This window comes from Lissotriton vulgaris, chromosome 6 (assembly GCF_964263255.1).
Source record: "Lissotriton vulgaris chromosome 6, aLisVul1.2, whole genome shotgun sequence".
In the NCBI taxonomy this organism is placed as follows: domain Eukaryota; kingdom Metazoa; phylum Chordata; class Amphibia; order Caudata; family Salamandridae; genus Lissotriton; species Lissotriton vulgaris.
This window is the reverse complement of record NC_141694.1, coordinates 721,346,189-721,362,316: the sequence shown is the minus strand read 5'-3', so window position 1 is coordinate 721,362,316 and position 16,128 is coordinate 721,346,189. Positions and strand designations below refer to the sequence as shown.

At 44.5% G+C, this 16,128-nt stretch overlaps 1 protein-coding gene across 6 annotated transcripts in view; it reads right to left on the bottom strand.

The window, feature by feature from the left end:
* POPDC1 (popeye domain cAMP effector 1) overlaps positions 1-16,128 on the bottom strand; it is a 391,499-nt gene that overhangs the window by 84,498 nt on the left and 290,873 nt on the right. For 2 of the 6 annotated variants that reach the window (XM_086926711.1, XM_086926712.1), the window contains one exon: positions 304-409. The exons of the other annotated variants lie outside the window; for them this stretch is intronic. In XM_086926711.1, coding sequence (XP_086782837.1) covers positions 339-409 — 71 coding nt within the window. In that variant the 3' untranslated portion in view covers positions 304-338. The remainder of the gene's footprint in view (positions 1-303; positions 410-16,128) is intronic. 6 annotated transcript variants of the gene reach the window in all.

The following is a 16,128-nucleotide window of genomic DNA, read 5'->3' as shown; positions in this document are numbered from 1 at the left end:
TTTTGAAAGGGAGAGTGAAAATGTGAGTGTTTCAAACAGACCGATATTCACAAATCTACTCCGTGCACACCTTCAACATGCATAGATGATGAGCCAAAGGTTAGGCAAATGATTGTCTAAGTTGTCGTGAGACATTTTGATAGCAGTATGAGCATTAATAACGTGTGTCACAAATGTAAAATGGGTGAAACATATCTACTCCCCTTATTTAAAATTATCAACACAATGGCATTAACATTAGTCACAGTTACTTCAGATGAAATGCACAATGGATGAACAATGCTGTAAATGACCTTTGTATACCTGCTTCAGTGAGGATGCTTTGTTAGAATGTGATGCTATGAACAGAAAACATGATGCTGCAAACGACCCACTCCATATGCATTATAGAACTCCTGCTGGTTATTTCCTTAACATAAAAGCAAACAGTTAGTATTTAGTTAGCCACACAACAAACACACACACAATTTCATAAACAGCCTAGGCACCCAAGAAATTCATACTTGTTTATTTTGTTGAACGTCTACACTATCTATCTATCTATCTATCTATCTATCTATCTATCTATCTATCTATCTATCTATCTATCTATCTATCTATCTATCTATCTATCTATCTATCTATCTATCTATCTATCTATCTATCCATTTAAATGTCTGTATAATTATACACCCATTGATGTTTTTACCTATCCCTGTCAATCGACTTTCCATTTATGTGTCCATGTTTCTCTCTTATCTTTCTTTCTAGTTACCTATTCTATTGCCGGATTCCTCAGGAATATCTCCAAAGCATTGAAAATTGCACTGTTTACTGTTAAGACACAGCAGAAACTCCACCACATTGCTCTGCAATACTTACCTGTGTTGTGAGCTTTACTAGTTATCTCTATATAATGATGCCAAGTGGAGGATTTTTAACTTTTTTGTTAATTTTATTCATGTACAACTGCATACACTAAAACATCATAATTGTTCAAAAGCGTGTTTATCTGCTGTTCAAAAGTAATTAGATGTTAAGCTGTAGCTTCAGTCAACATCAAAGCTAAAGCGCTAACCGTGGTCCCAACCCTTTAAAAAAATGTACATCTGCATGTGCAGTTAAGCTATCGCATGGGTACAGGGTTATAACTTTTTGTAATTCGCAAAACTTTCTAGAAGTACGTCTGAAAAGTTGTGCCGGCCGGATGTTGGCCTTTCCACCAGCTTAATTAGCGTTTGGTACAACTGCAACTGATGAAATGCTGTTATTTTTGTCCAATGTCACATTTTTTCCTGTATAAGAAAATATATTTCCCCGAGGAGAAACCCTGTATCCTACAATTACAACCACTTTTGAAGTTTTAGTTTCACCTTCTCTCCTAGGTAGTAATACATTTCAAACCAGGGGCGTAGCTGGTGCTGGGGAAAATAAAAAGGACTGTGAGCATTTGAAAGATGTCCGAGAGACACGTAGTATTGTTGCTAATAGTTACCTCGATCATGCAAGTTACATGCACATACATGACACGGTCAAAGGCTACACAGTTGAATACACCGGTGACTGGCAGTACAAAAGAGAACACACAGACTGCATGATCTATCTGGGGAATCAGAAAAATCACATGTGACATCCATCAGAGAGCTGTGTGAACAATTACCCCTCAGCACAATGCAAACATGCACATACATGACAGTGTTCAGGGATCCATCATCTACAGCTGACATTAAATGACCAAACATCATAGTCCCCCCATTAAAGCATCGGGAACCTGCACAAACGTGATGTGCTCTGGGGACCCAAAACCAACTTAACAGTGTCGGAGCCTGTGATTCTTTACCTTTCAAAAACAGCAAATTAATTATTCACTTGGAATGACTCACTGTGTGCCCTTAGAACTAAACACAGCACAAAGGGGTCAGTCAGCTCCGGGGTGCGAGTACAGGGGTTGGGAGTGCTGGTCTCCCTCTCTCTCCCATCAGCGGCTGGGGAACATTGGCAAGCCTCACAGTGTTGAGCTGGTCGGACCTGAGGGATGCTGTTGGTAGGCGCCGTCTGTCCACCCGAGGTCTTGCGGACCATGCTCCCTTCCACATATGAGACACTGTGGTCCCCGGTGCAGCCTCTCCCGTAAGGCACAATGCCTGGTTGAGCGAGACTCAATGCACGAGCCTGAAACACTGTGCTCCATGGCCACTGCCTAAGTGAAGTGACAGGGTGGCGCATGGACTGATTTGGTGGTGATTTATAATAAAGTGAGAACACCGACGGGCGCAAAAGAAGGGCCTTACCGTAGCAGCTGGGTGTGAGAGCGCCTCTTTAGAGGAGCTCCAGCTGAAGCAGGACCTAAAGCGCAGGGCTCCTCTTGTTGGGAGCACTGCCACCATTTTTTTTGTTTATTTAGTTTTTAGTAAAAATTGGGTACACATACAATATCACATCTGTATACATTTCTAGTGAGCATGAATACATTTACACATTGCGTCATTACAGCATAATACAAGTTGTCATGATGTACAGAGGTACAGCGCATATCCAGGTTTGTCATATTATTCTCTTTTTCTGGTACTGTATTAATGGTCTATCACATGGTCACATTGTAAGCATTGTACAAATGGGCCCCATAATAGGAAGTGAGGCTGTTGGTAGTGGGAGAGCACTGCCACAGTGACAGTGCGCATGGCAGCCTCGGCCGGAAGGGCGATGATTTCATGGGAATGAGCTTACCGATGAACGAAAATGACTGATTCTCTCTCACCTCTTTCAATTAATTAGTCCAGGCTGAGTCTGAAAGCTGCCTGCAGTGACTGTCCTTGCAAGTGTAAAGCACTGCCCGCCGGCGCCCCCAGGCCAGAATTGACTCCTCGACACGAGTCACACGACGAGAGAGTAGCAGTGAGCGCGTAACACGTCACTGCTACGCTCTGATCGCGAGGCGAGGGCTGGCCAAAAATGTCCATTACAGGGCCGTCATTGGTAGCACTCGCGCGCGCCGCGCACGCTACAACTGATTGACAGCCCTGGAGGACTCTGACTCTGAGCGAGGTTGGGACATGGGGGGCCAACAACGGTCGGAGGACGAGGACGTCACTAACGTGGCGCCGGGACTTAGGCTGAGCTGCAGTCTGCACTCCTGACCTGCTTTTAAGTTTTAACTGCAGCAGGCAGGCACAGTGCAAACGCGGGACTTGTCTTTCAATTAAATTGCCAAAAGTAAGTCCCGCGTTTGTGTGCACTGTGCATGCAGTCTGCAGTTACCGAAGCAGGTCACGTCAGAAGGAGTGCAGGCTGGAGCGCAGCTTTGCATTGCACACTTTTGCTGTCTGGGCGGCGGCCATGGCACTGAAGGCCCGTTGCGGCCGTGGCTGCCTTAATAATTTATTTGGGACACTGTGTTCCTTCGAATTGTTCCCAAGAATCCTGAATCCCAAATAAATTATAAAGGACGCCGCAACGGGCCTCCAGTGCCGCGTGACTGCGGCGGCCGCCTCAAAAATGGTGCCGCCTGGGGTGGACAGCCCCCAGCACCCCCCCTAGCTACGCCACTGTTTCAAACCATCTGGAAGGCGAGAAGGTGGCAGACAGGAGTTTCAAATACACACACTCTAAATGTTGTGGCAGTTCGCTAACTTACCACAACACCCATTCCCAAAACCCTGAGTGCCAGTTACTTACAGGCATCATTACACCATTTTGAGGCAATATTACAGGTGAGTAAAAGACTTTCCAGAGGCAAGTTATTATTTTATGAATACCTTGGATTTTTTTTAATCCAGCAATTTGTGTATGTAAATCCAATGTACATATGCAAAAGGCCTTTGAGAATTGGGGGCTATGTGTATAACCATTCTTTTAATTTTGAGTTAGTATTCGATAGGTTAGTGGTTGCACCATGATGTATCGGGATTTAAATAGTACATACATACTTAATTATAACCCACCCGAGTGCAGTTCAGAGTTCGAGATAAAAGGTAAAAGTACATTAATAATATTTCCTGTCCTCAGTTAGTATTTGTGTAACCGCGGTCACGTGCACAACATAGAGGTCTCAGCAAAGACCACCCTTTAATTATGTGTTTCAAAAGAAAAGAAAATAGAGTAGGGAAAAGAGCTGTTAGGGAACAGATGGCTGAGACTCCCGGGCGTATATCAAAGTAAGTTTTACAGTGCGGGACAAGCCACACACACACTCATCATGTGATTCTTCAATGTAAGAGACTGGTTGCGTTGCAGGTTCTCCACAACCAATCATTTTTGTGTGTGAGTGCAGGCCCTGCTTTGTGGGAATTGCTGGTGAAGCAGAGGTATAGGACATGGAACTGGTGCTACAAGCCTGGTGCAGGAACTTGTGCTGGAGTCAGACAGCTTAGGCAGGTTAGTCCAAAAACAGTTGGTGTGAGGTGCTGGGTTGAGATGGGTGCTTGCATGCGTGTATCTGTGTGTGTCTGTGTATGTCTGCATGTTTGTGTCTACATGCAAGTGTGGGAGACAGAGTGTGATGGTGTCTAGTGTATCCCTTAGTTTTGCAGTGACCGTCAATAGTGACCACCCACCAGACTACTGACATCTAGTGGGCCACTATCACGTCTGTGAATATTTGTGAACTAAAAGCAGTAAAGGAAAGTTTAGGCGAAAACATCTTTGCGTGCTTTAAACTTTTTTTTGTGAATTGAGCCCTCTAGATTTACATTTTGTACTTTGAATATCTAGAGAAGGTCTGACCAAGAGCAGAGTGATCATGGAAGAAATTAGATACTGTTGCCTTGAAAAGGCCCCCGGGTGGAAGTGGGGTGGGAGGGAGCGTTTGTCATGTTCACTGTGCCCCAGCCCTGCTTCCCTCCACAAGGTGCCACTGAGTGCCCCTTCGCTTCTCGTCAGTTACGCGGCGGCCCGCGCCCTCTTGCTTTCGCAGGTTTATCCTCCATAGAGTCCCCGAAGCAGGGATCCTGCTGGCAGTGGACTCCAGCCTTGTGAATGGGTTGTTTGAAGTCCAACGGGTGCAGTCCTGCATGCGGAAGCGCGAGGAAGAGATGCAGGCGCGGCCTGGTCGGGAAGAGCGAGCGAAAGTTCCAGCAGGACACAGAGCACTATCTGTTCTGTATTCTCACACCCACAGCAGGATGTACAGAGACAAAAACAAAGATAGGGCCCACCCAGCTCCCGGAAATGGCGTCTCAGGTATATATCTATAAGGTAGCTCGGTTGGCTCAGTGTCAGTGCAAGAGGTGCATGTTTGTAACATAAGGTGACGCGGAAACAGCCAGGCCTGACGCAGCCTCTCGTCATTTCGATGTGGATGAAAGGAATATATTTGAGCACAATTGTCACTATTTTAATAAAAGTTATGCGGTATCTACTGAACTTTGTTTAAGGGGAAAAAAGTCTCTGCAGTCCCAACCCTAATCAGGTCGGCGATTGTAGCTTAGTTCTAACTGGTCTACAAATAGGAGGACTTTAATGTTGCAAAACTACGTCAAAATCTCTAAAGCACCTTCAAAAAGGCACTGCAGCTGCTCGCTCCCGAAGGCAAAACGCCGTGGGATGCGAGGAATGCAGCTGCAGCGTCCCGCGAGCTGGTGAAGAAGCACAAGGAGGTAACGCACAAGGGAGCCCTGTGATATGAGCGATTGATGGTAGGATTCCACTACTACAGACAGGTCCAAACCAATATTTAATTCAGTCACAGCTGGGTGTAGGAATCCCCATTGATGCAGCCCTCTTAATTCCTGAGAACATTTAAGACGCAAATGACGAAAGTCCCTCTTTCCAGCCCTCAATACTCTCCTCTTCTTGACCATCTACCCCAGTCTTGGGGCTAGAGTTTTTAGTCATGTTACCTGGACCCCTTCCGATTTGATGAGTGCTATGAAATTGTTGTACTTGGCCCTCTCTGCAAGGCCACCCCCTTACTTTTTGCCTCCACCCTCGTGTTTAAAAAGATAAACATTGTTGACATTAGGACTCTGTGCACTTTACCACCTCCAACCAGTGCTAAAGGGTTTGTGTTCCTGTTATGTTGTGTAATTATGTCATGTTGCTTTAACTATGTTCATTCTACATTCTGCTTAGAGCGTTCCTATGTGCTGTATTCTAAGGTAGTCAGTTACTCCTGACTGCTAACCTGTCTGGCTGTGTACCTGCTCTGCTGTATACATTAAATCCACTTTCCAGCTATTTCATGTGTGGTTCATCAATCTAACAATTGGCGACGATCGGGATGATTTTCTTAACCTGTGAACCGCTTTCAAGGTAATTCCGACCTCCCTAATGGTCGAGACGACAAGTGGAGCAGAGACGACGTTACCTTACTGCAACAACGCATGGAGGACAATAATTAATCTTGCGCACAACAAAGCCTGGTGAGCGACGCCTTATTTTTTTACTAAAACTGTAATTTCTATCCTCATTTTGGATACCTTGGATGCGCTGCTACACCGCGCTCGAGCGCTTACCGTTGTTCTTCATTACGCGCTTCTAACGCGCGTGTCCTCAAGCTTGGAGGTTCTCGCTCCGACTCGCGTTGCATCTCTGTAACGTCATACGTTCGCTGAGAACGTGACGCGTCACACGGTGCGTGGCGGCCATTTTGGATTGGGCAGGCCTACTCGTCAAACGAAAAAAAAAAAACGGAAGACGTTTTCCTTGTTTATTTACCTATTTCGACACCCACAAGTCGGATTTTCATCGCGGTCACAGGTAATCGCTGCTTTAATCCTCGAACTAAACGTTTTGCCTAATTTCGGACATTTTCAAGAATTTCTGCAATTTCTTCACTTTATGGTGGTGAAGACTGGACAGTGTGTAGAAGGATCCTGTATTCACTGAACAATTCCACCAAACTGTACACCTTACGGATAACTTTCCTTTGCAATCTTCTCTCATATCATTTTACTCATTTTTTTTGCCTTACTTCACGCCAACATGAGTCAACAAACATTTTCTCTAAGTAATCCTCAGGAATTCTGGTGTAAAGGTTCTGAACCAACGTTAAAATGGCTAGAATGGAAAGACTATTTTCTCAATTATATTGACACTGTGGATTCTGATGGAAAAATGTCTGCTGATCAAAAGAAACGTATTCTTTTACACTCATTGGGTCCAAAAGGTCTTAAATGCTATAACCAAATGAACAAGCCTATTGTAGGGGGTGGTGATAGTAATGTATTCACAGTGGCTCTATCCAATTTAGACAAATATTTCTCTCCGAAGGTTTGTATGGGTATCACGCGTTACAAATTTTACCAAAGGAAACAATCTAAAAATGAGTCTGTGGATGACTACGTTGGTGAGTTGAGAAAAATGGGTGATGATTGCGCCTTTGGCGGTTTACTTGAAGATTTAATTCGTGACCAGGTGGTAATGCACGCAAATAATCCTGCAATTCAGGAACGTCTTTGGATGAATGGGGATGCTTGTTTAGAAGATATCCTAGCCTTAGTTCGTAAAGCTGAGTCATCCAGTAGATGTGCGAGTGCTTTAAAATCTGAAAATGTCAGCAAAGATGTTGTGGCTAAAGTAGATGCTAGTTCAAAAAGAACCGGTAATTTTAAACAAAAAAGCGAAACATGGGCAAAGCCTAAGCTCAGTAATGAATCTCCCAAATGTTACAGGTGTGGGAGTTTTGAACATTTGGCATTTGCAAAGTCTTGTCCTGCAAAAAAGAGTAAATGCGGTGCGTGTGGACTGTATGGTCACTACACCAAAGCATGTAGAAGGAAGACAAAGACTGTCAAATGTATTCAAGAAGACTTAGTTTCTGATGAGAACACTTCTAGTGATGATGACCAAGCATCTGACTGCGCTGTAGTTTTAAAAAAAAAATTACTCCTCAACATTAGGGATGGTTGTTTACTTGTCGATAACAAACCTGAATGTTGGATACATATAGGAGGTGTGCGCATCAAGGTCTATGCTGACTCTGGTTCGCCTTATACTATCATAAACGAAGATATATGGCGTAACACTTTCATTGACAAAGTTGGTCCAAAACTGTCTCCTTCGGATATTGACCCTGAAGGTTATGATGGTGGCAAGATTGATATAGTTGGTTTTCGCTGGCTGAAATTTGAGTTCAAGAACCGTAGATCTTATGGCAAGTTATATGTATCAAAAAAGGGTCCATCTGTTTTAGGGTGGAAGGACCAAGGGGATTTACACATTATTCTTGACCCCAACTCTGTGGAAAAAGTTTTAGTTATGGATGAGGGCACCAAAACCGGTGAGGAACTGTTAAAAAGATTCCCTGCAGTTTTTTCAAAGACAATTGGCAAGTTGAAAGACTTCGAACACAAGATAATTTTGAAGGACTCTGCCACACCTAAGATCCATAAGGTTAGAAGTGTGCCAATTGCTCTAAGAAAAGACGTGGCTACGGAACTTGAGAGATTGGTTTCATCCAACATAATTGAACCGATTGAAGCGTCTGCTTGGGTTTCCCCTTTGGTGGTCGTGAAACGATCCAACGGTAAATTAAGACTATGTGTGGATCTTCGCCACTTAAACGATAATATAGTGGTAGACCAATTTCCCCTGCCAAAGATCAATGAAATGTTAGCTTTGCTTGACGGGGCTAAATGGTTCACTACAGTCGACTTATCGTCTGCGTACCATCAGATCCCTTTGTTTAGAGACAGCAGGAAATACACTGCTTTCATAACCCCACAGGGTTGTTACCAATTTAAAAGGATGCCTTTTGGTTTGGCTTCGGCCGCAGCTGTTTTTCAGCGTTTAATGCACAGGCTGTTTTCCACTGTCAAAAACACAAAGTTTTTTCAGGATGACATCCTCATCTTTGGAAAGGAAAGGGCTGATCATGACAATACCTTAAGTGAGGTTTTAAGCATTCTCAATGACAAAGGGTTAACTGTTGAATACACCAAATGCACCTTTGCCAGTGATCATGTAACTTACTTAGGGCATGTCATTGACTGTAATGGTATTAAACCTAAACCCAATTTAGTTGATGCTATCAGGTGTGCCCCTTCCCCCAAGGGAAAAGATGATGTCAGATCCTTTATTGGCTTAGCTGAATTTTGTTCGAAATACATTCCCAACTTTGCGACCAGAACATATAACATAAGACAGCTGTTAAAGAACAAGACAAAGTTTGCTTGGTCAGCAGAATGTGAACAGGATTTTGATGACATCAAAAGCTGCATTGCCAATATTGCTTCCTTAAAGAGTTTCAACCCTGATGCTCATTCTATTATCACCACCGATGCCAGCATTAAAGGTTTGGGTTCCGTTTTGTCCCAAGTTGGTGTGAGTGGTAAGGAGCAAATTGTTGCTTATGCTTCCAGGTCACTTTCGCCCACAGAAGAAAAATACTCAACCATTGAAAAAGAAACTTTGGCATGTGTATGGGCTGTCAATCACTTTAGAGCTTTTGTATGGGGTACTAAGTTTACTTTGCGCTGTGATCACAAGCCACTACTCAGAGTCCTGACCACTGAAGGTACTATTAACACTTCAGCGAGAGTTGCCAGACTTGCTATTAAACTGCAAGATTTTTGTTACAATGTGGAATTCGTCCCTGGTAAAGAGAATTGTATAGCCGATTTTCTTTCCAGAATGCCTAAGCAACTAGATGAATGTGAGGATGAACTGTGGAACTCCTTTCAGGTAGCCTATGTACAAGACATGGATGGTGCAGGCATTTCGAAGCATAGGTGGGTTGATGAATATGCAAAAGATGAAGAACTATCTTTAGTTAAATCCCATCTAGCTGGGTCCTGGCCTAGGAAAGTTGACTGTAAGCATCCTTTGAAGTCGTTTTGGGATGTTAGATTAGATTTAAGTGTTCAAGATGGCAGCATCTGGTTTGGCGAAAGAGTCATACCTCCCAAGATTTTGCGGCCCTCCATCATGGCTTTATGCCATGAGGGGCATTTTGGTATAGTCCGTTCTAAACGTACAGTTAAAGCCTCTTTTTGGTGGCCAGGTATGGATGCTGAAATCGATCAATTTGTTAGGAACTGTAAATTATGTCAAACTGCTGACAAATCTCTAGTTGTCTGTAAGCCTCCTATGGGCAACATGACTGCACCTAGTTCCCCTTGGGAACATTTAGCCATTGATATCATGGGTCCTGTTGGCAGTGAGCAAAAATACATTTTGGTCTTGATTGACTTATTCTCCAGGTGGCCTTGTGTAAAGGTTGTGAGCAAAGCTGATACTACTTCTGTTTTAAAGTTTTTAGATACTTCTTTCACGTTGGAGGGTATCCCTTCAGTTTTACTCAGTGATAATGGTGTCCAATTTACCTCTAATAAAGCTAAAGAGTACTTTGATACACTAGGTATCAAGCACAAGACTACTGCTCTCTATAATCCAAACAGTAATGGCATGGTTGAGCGGTTTAACCGCGTCATCAAAAGTACAATTCAAATGTCTGGTAGGAGTAAGGACTGGGAAACTCAAGTTTTAAAAATGGTTTGGTCCTACAGAACCTCTATTTGCGAGGCTACTGGTTTTCCTCCTTTTGTACTTATGCGTGGCAGGAATCCGCGTACTAAGTTTACTCCTGGATGGTTGTTTAAGTCCTGTGTGGTCAATTGGTCTGAAGATGTCGTTAAGGAAAGAAGCCAAGCTTCTCATCTTAAAAGCAAAATGTTGTATGACTCAAAGCACAAGGTGAAAGATGTTAGCTTGGTTGTTGGTCAATGGGTAAGGGTCAAGAAACCTGGTAAGCTTTCCAAGGAGGAAAGCAGTTTTTATGAACCTTTGCAAATTGTTGAAGTCTTAAACAATGCTGTTCGCCTTTCTGATGGGCGTGTTTGGAACCTCAAAAGGATTGCTAAATGTCCTCCTCCTCAGGTTGTCCCTCCTTGTCTAGCTTCCCCTCAAGAGTCTTCTGATTTGTTTGACTTAGAGGACTTGTTTTGTCCTAAAGCTTCCAGTGCTTTCCAGACGTCCAACACTTCCAGCTGTCCTGTCTCAGACATTTCTGGCCAGGTTTCACCTGATTTGGGTGCTTCTACTTCTTCAAATTCTGCTTGTGAAGTTGAGGTTCATGCTTTCAGAAACCCTAGGCGTGAGAAAAAGCCTCCCGTGTGGTTAGCAGATTACATTTCTGAGAATTTTCCATTGTAATGTTTTTTTTTTTTCTTTCTTTCTGTTTGATGGGGGGTGGTGTTGGGCACAAGTTATACTCTATTTTCTTTATTGTTCAAAGGGGGATGTGTTATGTTGTGTAATTATGTCATGTTGCTTTAACTATGTTCATTCTACATTCTGCTTAGAGCGTTCCTATGTGCTGTATTCTAAGGTAGTCAGTTACTCCTGACTGCTAACCTGTCTGGCTGTGTACCTGCTCTGCTGTATACATTAAATCCACTTTCCAGCTATTTCATGTGTGGTTCATCAATCTAACAGTTCCCTCTTTGAAAATGGTAAAATTTGCTTGCACCTAATTGGCACATTTCATTTACTTGTAAGCCCCTAGAAGTGTGGTACTACATGTACCCAGAACCAGAAAATTAAATGTAACTAGTGGGTCTGCAGCATTGTGCCATACACTACAGTAGCACTTTAAAACTTGTCTCAGGTCTCCCAATGCAGCCTTTAGTGCAGTTTTACCCTGCTGAATTCGGCAAGGGAAAATAAACTTTTCGCCAGTCCTAAACCTTTCTTTTTAATACACATGAGAGAGCGCAAACTGAACGAAATGTATGAGTACGTCAGAATTACGAGTAGTATGCACAAATCATAAGGAGAAATGCTATGAGTGCTGAAATTATATTCACATATACTTCGAAATGTGTATTTAACCTAGAGATTTCATATAGACGTGGAACTAATGCAGAAATGAGCGAAAAATGTATAACCTTATTAGACGTGATAAATCATAGTCCATGTTATGTAGCTGCTAATGGAAAGAATGTCATGATGCAATGCACAGAAAAAGACAGGCCGCATGGCCAGGCTAGAAGGGATTAGAAAGGTACACATTTCATTAACATGGACTGCACTAATGTTACAATGATTTTATTATTCGTTAGATTTATATTCCATAGATGTGTTTTATTATTCAAGAAATGATGCTAACATGTTATTTTAGTTTAATTGCTACAAGAAGGGTTGGAGGCCTAAAATGATAAAAGGGGTTTAAATCTGCATGTACTGGTACAGGCCGACTTGTGTCAGGAAATAAGTTGCAAACTTCTGTTAGAAGTCTCTGAAGATGGGGATTCAGCTACGGATGTCTGTCTGCAAATGTGAGGGGGTTCCAATTAATAATTGGATGAATAGAGTTCTGTTCAAGAGACTGATGTAGACATGTAGGAGGATTCCGGAATGTTTGGGGGTATCGGCGGGCCGGAGAAGAGTCTGAGAAGCAAGGTCAACGCTAACGCACGAGGCCCAGAGGAAAAACATCATGGAAAGAGCCAGAATCGAGACCACGTGATGGGCGTCTCGCGAGGGGCGTCTCGAATGTTGTTGTGTTTTGTATTAGGGACAGCACCCCTGGGTGGAGAGAGAGCAGATGCCTGAGGACCCTAAAGAGAGCGGATGGGTAGGCAGAGAGGGGTCATGACTGGAGATCATAGGTTTTCACCAAGAGATTAAGAGTGGGTGATCTTCCTAGGAAGTCATTCACAGCTGACACCTTTTGATAGGCTGAGATTTTGTTAAGTAGGGATACCATCCAGAGCAGGGTAGGGACAGCCTAACCTGAATTTTGATTCCTGCTGTAAATGACGGAGAGATCACAATACGTGTCTATGCTTGCAGCCCTTTTGATTTTAGAACTAGTCTTGGTTGTTTTCTTTGCCCGTCTGAGGGCTTTCAGAGAGCACATGTATGTAGTGGTGCCCGTATATCTTTTGAATCTCATCTTGAGATGCCTGTATTTGCAGTTAACCTTAACCTTGTAATAAATCTTTAAACTTAGAAGTAGTTTGTGGTTTTTCCGAGCAGAGTCCATTACTGATTGAACTAACCTGGTAAGAGATGCACTTTCTTCCCTCAATGACAGGCAATAAAGGTTCAGTCGACCAGAACGGGGTTTAGATCAAGAGTGATAAGATAGCGATCAAAATCCCGCCCCCGCAGTTGGTAGCTATAGAGGATGGTTGCCTTCTTGAGGAAGGTGATCTAGGCCAGGTTAGATTACCCCAAGGCCCCTAGAGATCGATGATCGGAAGAACCACCTGCCGAAGAAGGTCCGGATGACGTGAGACAAGAAAAGCAGCAGTATCGGTCGAGAGTGAGTATAAAGGGTCATGCGTGTTAGATTGCGGTGTTTTTGTGTTGTATCTATGTTGTAATGTCTGGCGGAGTTGAATGCCTGTAGAGTGACTGTGGAACAGGTTGTGAGCGCGCGCAACCGGTGCAAATCTTAAGTTCAAAGAGAGCTTAAGTGGTTCGGGTGTATCGGACATCCAGAGTAATTGTCAACCAGTGTGAAGGGGGTCATGAGGTACCATTGATCGCCCGCAGGACCGAGATAGGGGGAACGTAAGAGTGAGTGCGTGAGTAACGGACGCTGGTCGGAAGTTACTGTGTGTGGAAGCAACCTATCAGAGAGACGGAAGACATTTCGTCAGTTGTGGTGACAATTACAGATAGACTGTGGACGTACAGTCAAGAGAAGTGACGGCTTGGTCGGAAGTAGTCATTTTTCGGTGTATGAATGGGACGCATGCATGACCGGGAGACGAGCTGAGAAAGGAGGGGTGCTGCTGCAAAGCGGAGGCGAGTGACGTCAGAAAGTGCCGCGCTGGGATTGGCCGGCCGGAGCAAGACCGCGCTGTGATAGGCCAGCTAGCAAAGCCGCGCTAGGATTGGTGGATTGTCATCAGGAAGTAAACAGAATAGTGAGGCTGGAAATTGTACGTTTAATCATGAAATGTTTTAAATGGTTAAGAGCGGCTTTTAAAAGAGAGAGGCGGAGATCGTATGAAGGGGAAGAAGCCCCGCCGGAGGGTACGCCGGCTTATTATATGGCGGCAAATGTTGGGTTACACACAATAATGTGGATTTCAGAGTGGAGTAAGATTACAGAAGGAAATGAGGAACTGACGTTCCCAAAGTACGGGACGTTCAGATTAGAGGTGCTACACCGATTAAAAGCAGTCATGACCTCAATGAGACCTATGCCTAGACCGACCCAGTTTGAAGCTCTCAATGCATGGATTAGGGCAGCGCACGAGAGGAACCTGAATAGACGCCAAGAAAGGGTGAAACGATCGGTAAGAGCAGTGCAGGATGCAAAATGGGATGCGGATGCTAAAAGATGGAGAGTGCATAACATTGAAGTAAACAAACTGTACCCAGTGTTAGAAGTGGCAGGAAACAAAAGCCCATTAGAAGAAGATGATGAGAGCGAGACAGAGGACAGCCTGATAAATAGGTTACTAACAGATAGGCCACCCCCGTACAACAAAGAGACAGGTAAAGATGAGCCCAACAGAGAAGGGGGGGCTAGCATAGGGGAGTATGGACCGCTTCCCATTACAGATTGGGATCCCACTGCAAAGAAGGAACCGTCCCAACCTAGTCCGGTGCAGCAGGTAGTCGGAAGGTTTGTGGTACAAAGGGTGCCAGAAACAGAGTGTGCCACATCCTACGCACTGCCAGATGCCTTGCAAGTACCTGTTACTATAGGCCCTATAGTATCGATTTATGACCCGGAAAGAGCTCGAGGGGAGGAACAGGTACGGAGAGACAGAGAGAGAACAGAAACGGCAAGGAGGAACAATACAATTAATTCCCCAAGTCAGATGTCAGGACCGAGAGATTGGAGCACCCCAGTACATACAGCAGTAGATCCAAAAGGAGATCCGGGGGGCCCCAGATGGCCGATGGATCTAAGGGGGGGCAAGACCGCAATCCTTCCAGGAGTTAAATGAGTACATGAAGAAATGGGATGAGGCAGTAGAGGCTCACAAGAGCATCATAGCTGCGGAAGCTGGAAGGGAAAGCCAGGATAGCAGGACCTGGACTCACTGCGGGGCTGATGAAAGCAGTCCGGAGTGGGACGGGAGGGGTCAGGACAGTAGGGGAGACACCCATCATACCAGGAGTGGAGGTAGACCAGACCTGGAAAATAGGAGCCCTGAGTGTGGGGGGGTGTCCCGCCCAATACACAGTGAAGGAGACAGGAGAACGCAAGAGTACAGAAACAGCTTCAAGTGCACCCACCATGAGACTGGTAATAGTAGACAAGATGAGAGATGCGAGAGGTCTCGCCATAACCCCTGTGATTACGGACCAGAAAACAGTCCGGGGGAGATGGGGAGCCGAGAGGGAACATACCGAATCCTGAGTGACACTAGACAACGAGAGAATAGCGATAGAAGGGAGGCCAGAGAGAATGGACAAAATGGGATTGGGGGAAACAGGCCAGTGTTTCATCACCTCCCCAGGCAGGATGGCCGAGCATGGGATTTAGAGAGATGGGAGCAAGGGAGGACTCTCCTTAACTCCCCTGAGCCCAAGCGTAGGACCCGGAGCTGGGATGGAAGAGAGACCAGCGAACCCCCTAAGAAAGACCTACTGAGAGCCGAGATAAAAGCTAAAAGGCTCGATGTCGCCAGCTTAAAGTCAGATCTGGATGACATGGTGGATGGTACCCTGCCTCTAGAAAGAATGGAAATGTACGAGCAGGATGAAATATTGTTCATGGCAAAGGACATCACTCGGAAAGCGAGAACGGCACACGAGAAATTAGTCGAACTGGCAGGAAAATATATGGTAGACCTGTCGAGGACCAAAGCATTACAGGGTAACCATAGGCTACATTATTCAGATCAGGACCTAGATGAGAGAAGAACAATAGGGTTAAAAACACACATAAGGGAACTGATCACAGGAATAAGGACATGGAGGGCACTGGATAAATGGGAAGAAAGGTGGTCCAAGAAAGGGACCGTCAGGAGAAGCATGCTTGGAATGACACCAGAGGGAGGATTGCAGAGAATAGAGGCATACCCTGTGCGTGAGGTCGCAAACGGGAACTATGTGCATGTGCCATGGAGTAGGGGGGATTTAGCAGCCTTTACTAATTCCTTCCCCAAATTGAGGGAGAACCCAGTCGAGTGGTATAAGCAAGTGGAGAGGTTCGTAAAAATCTCCAAAGTACTATGGATAGATCTGAACACACTGTTTGACATTGTGGTACCAGGAGATTTGTGGACCGCATGTAAG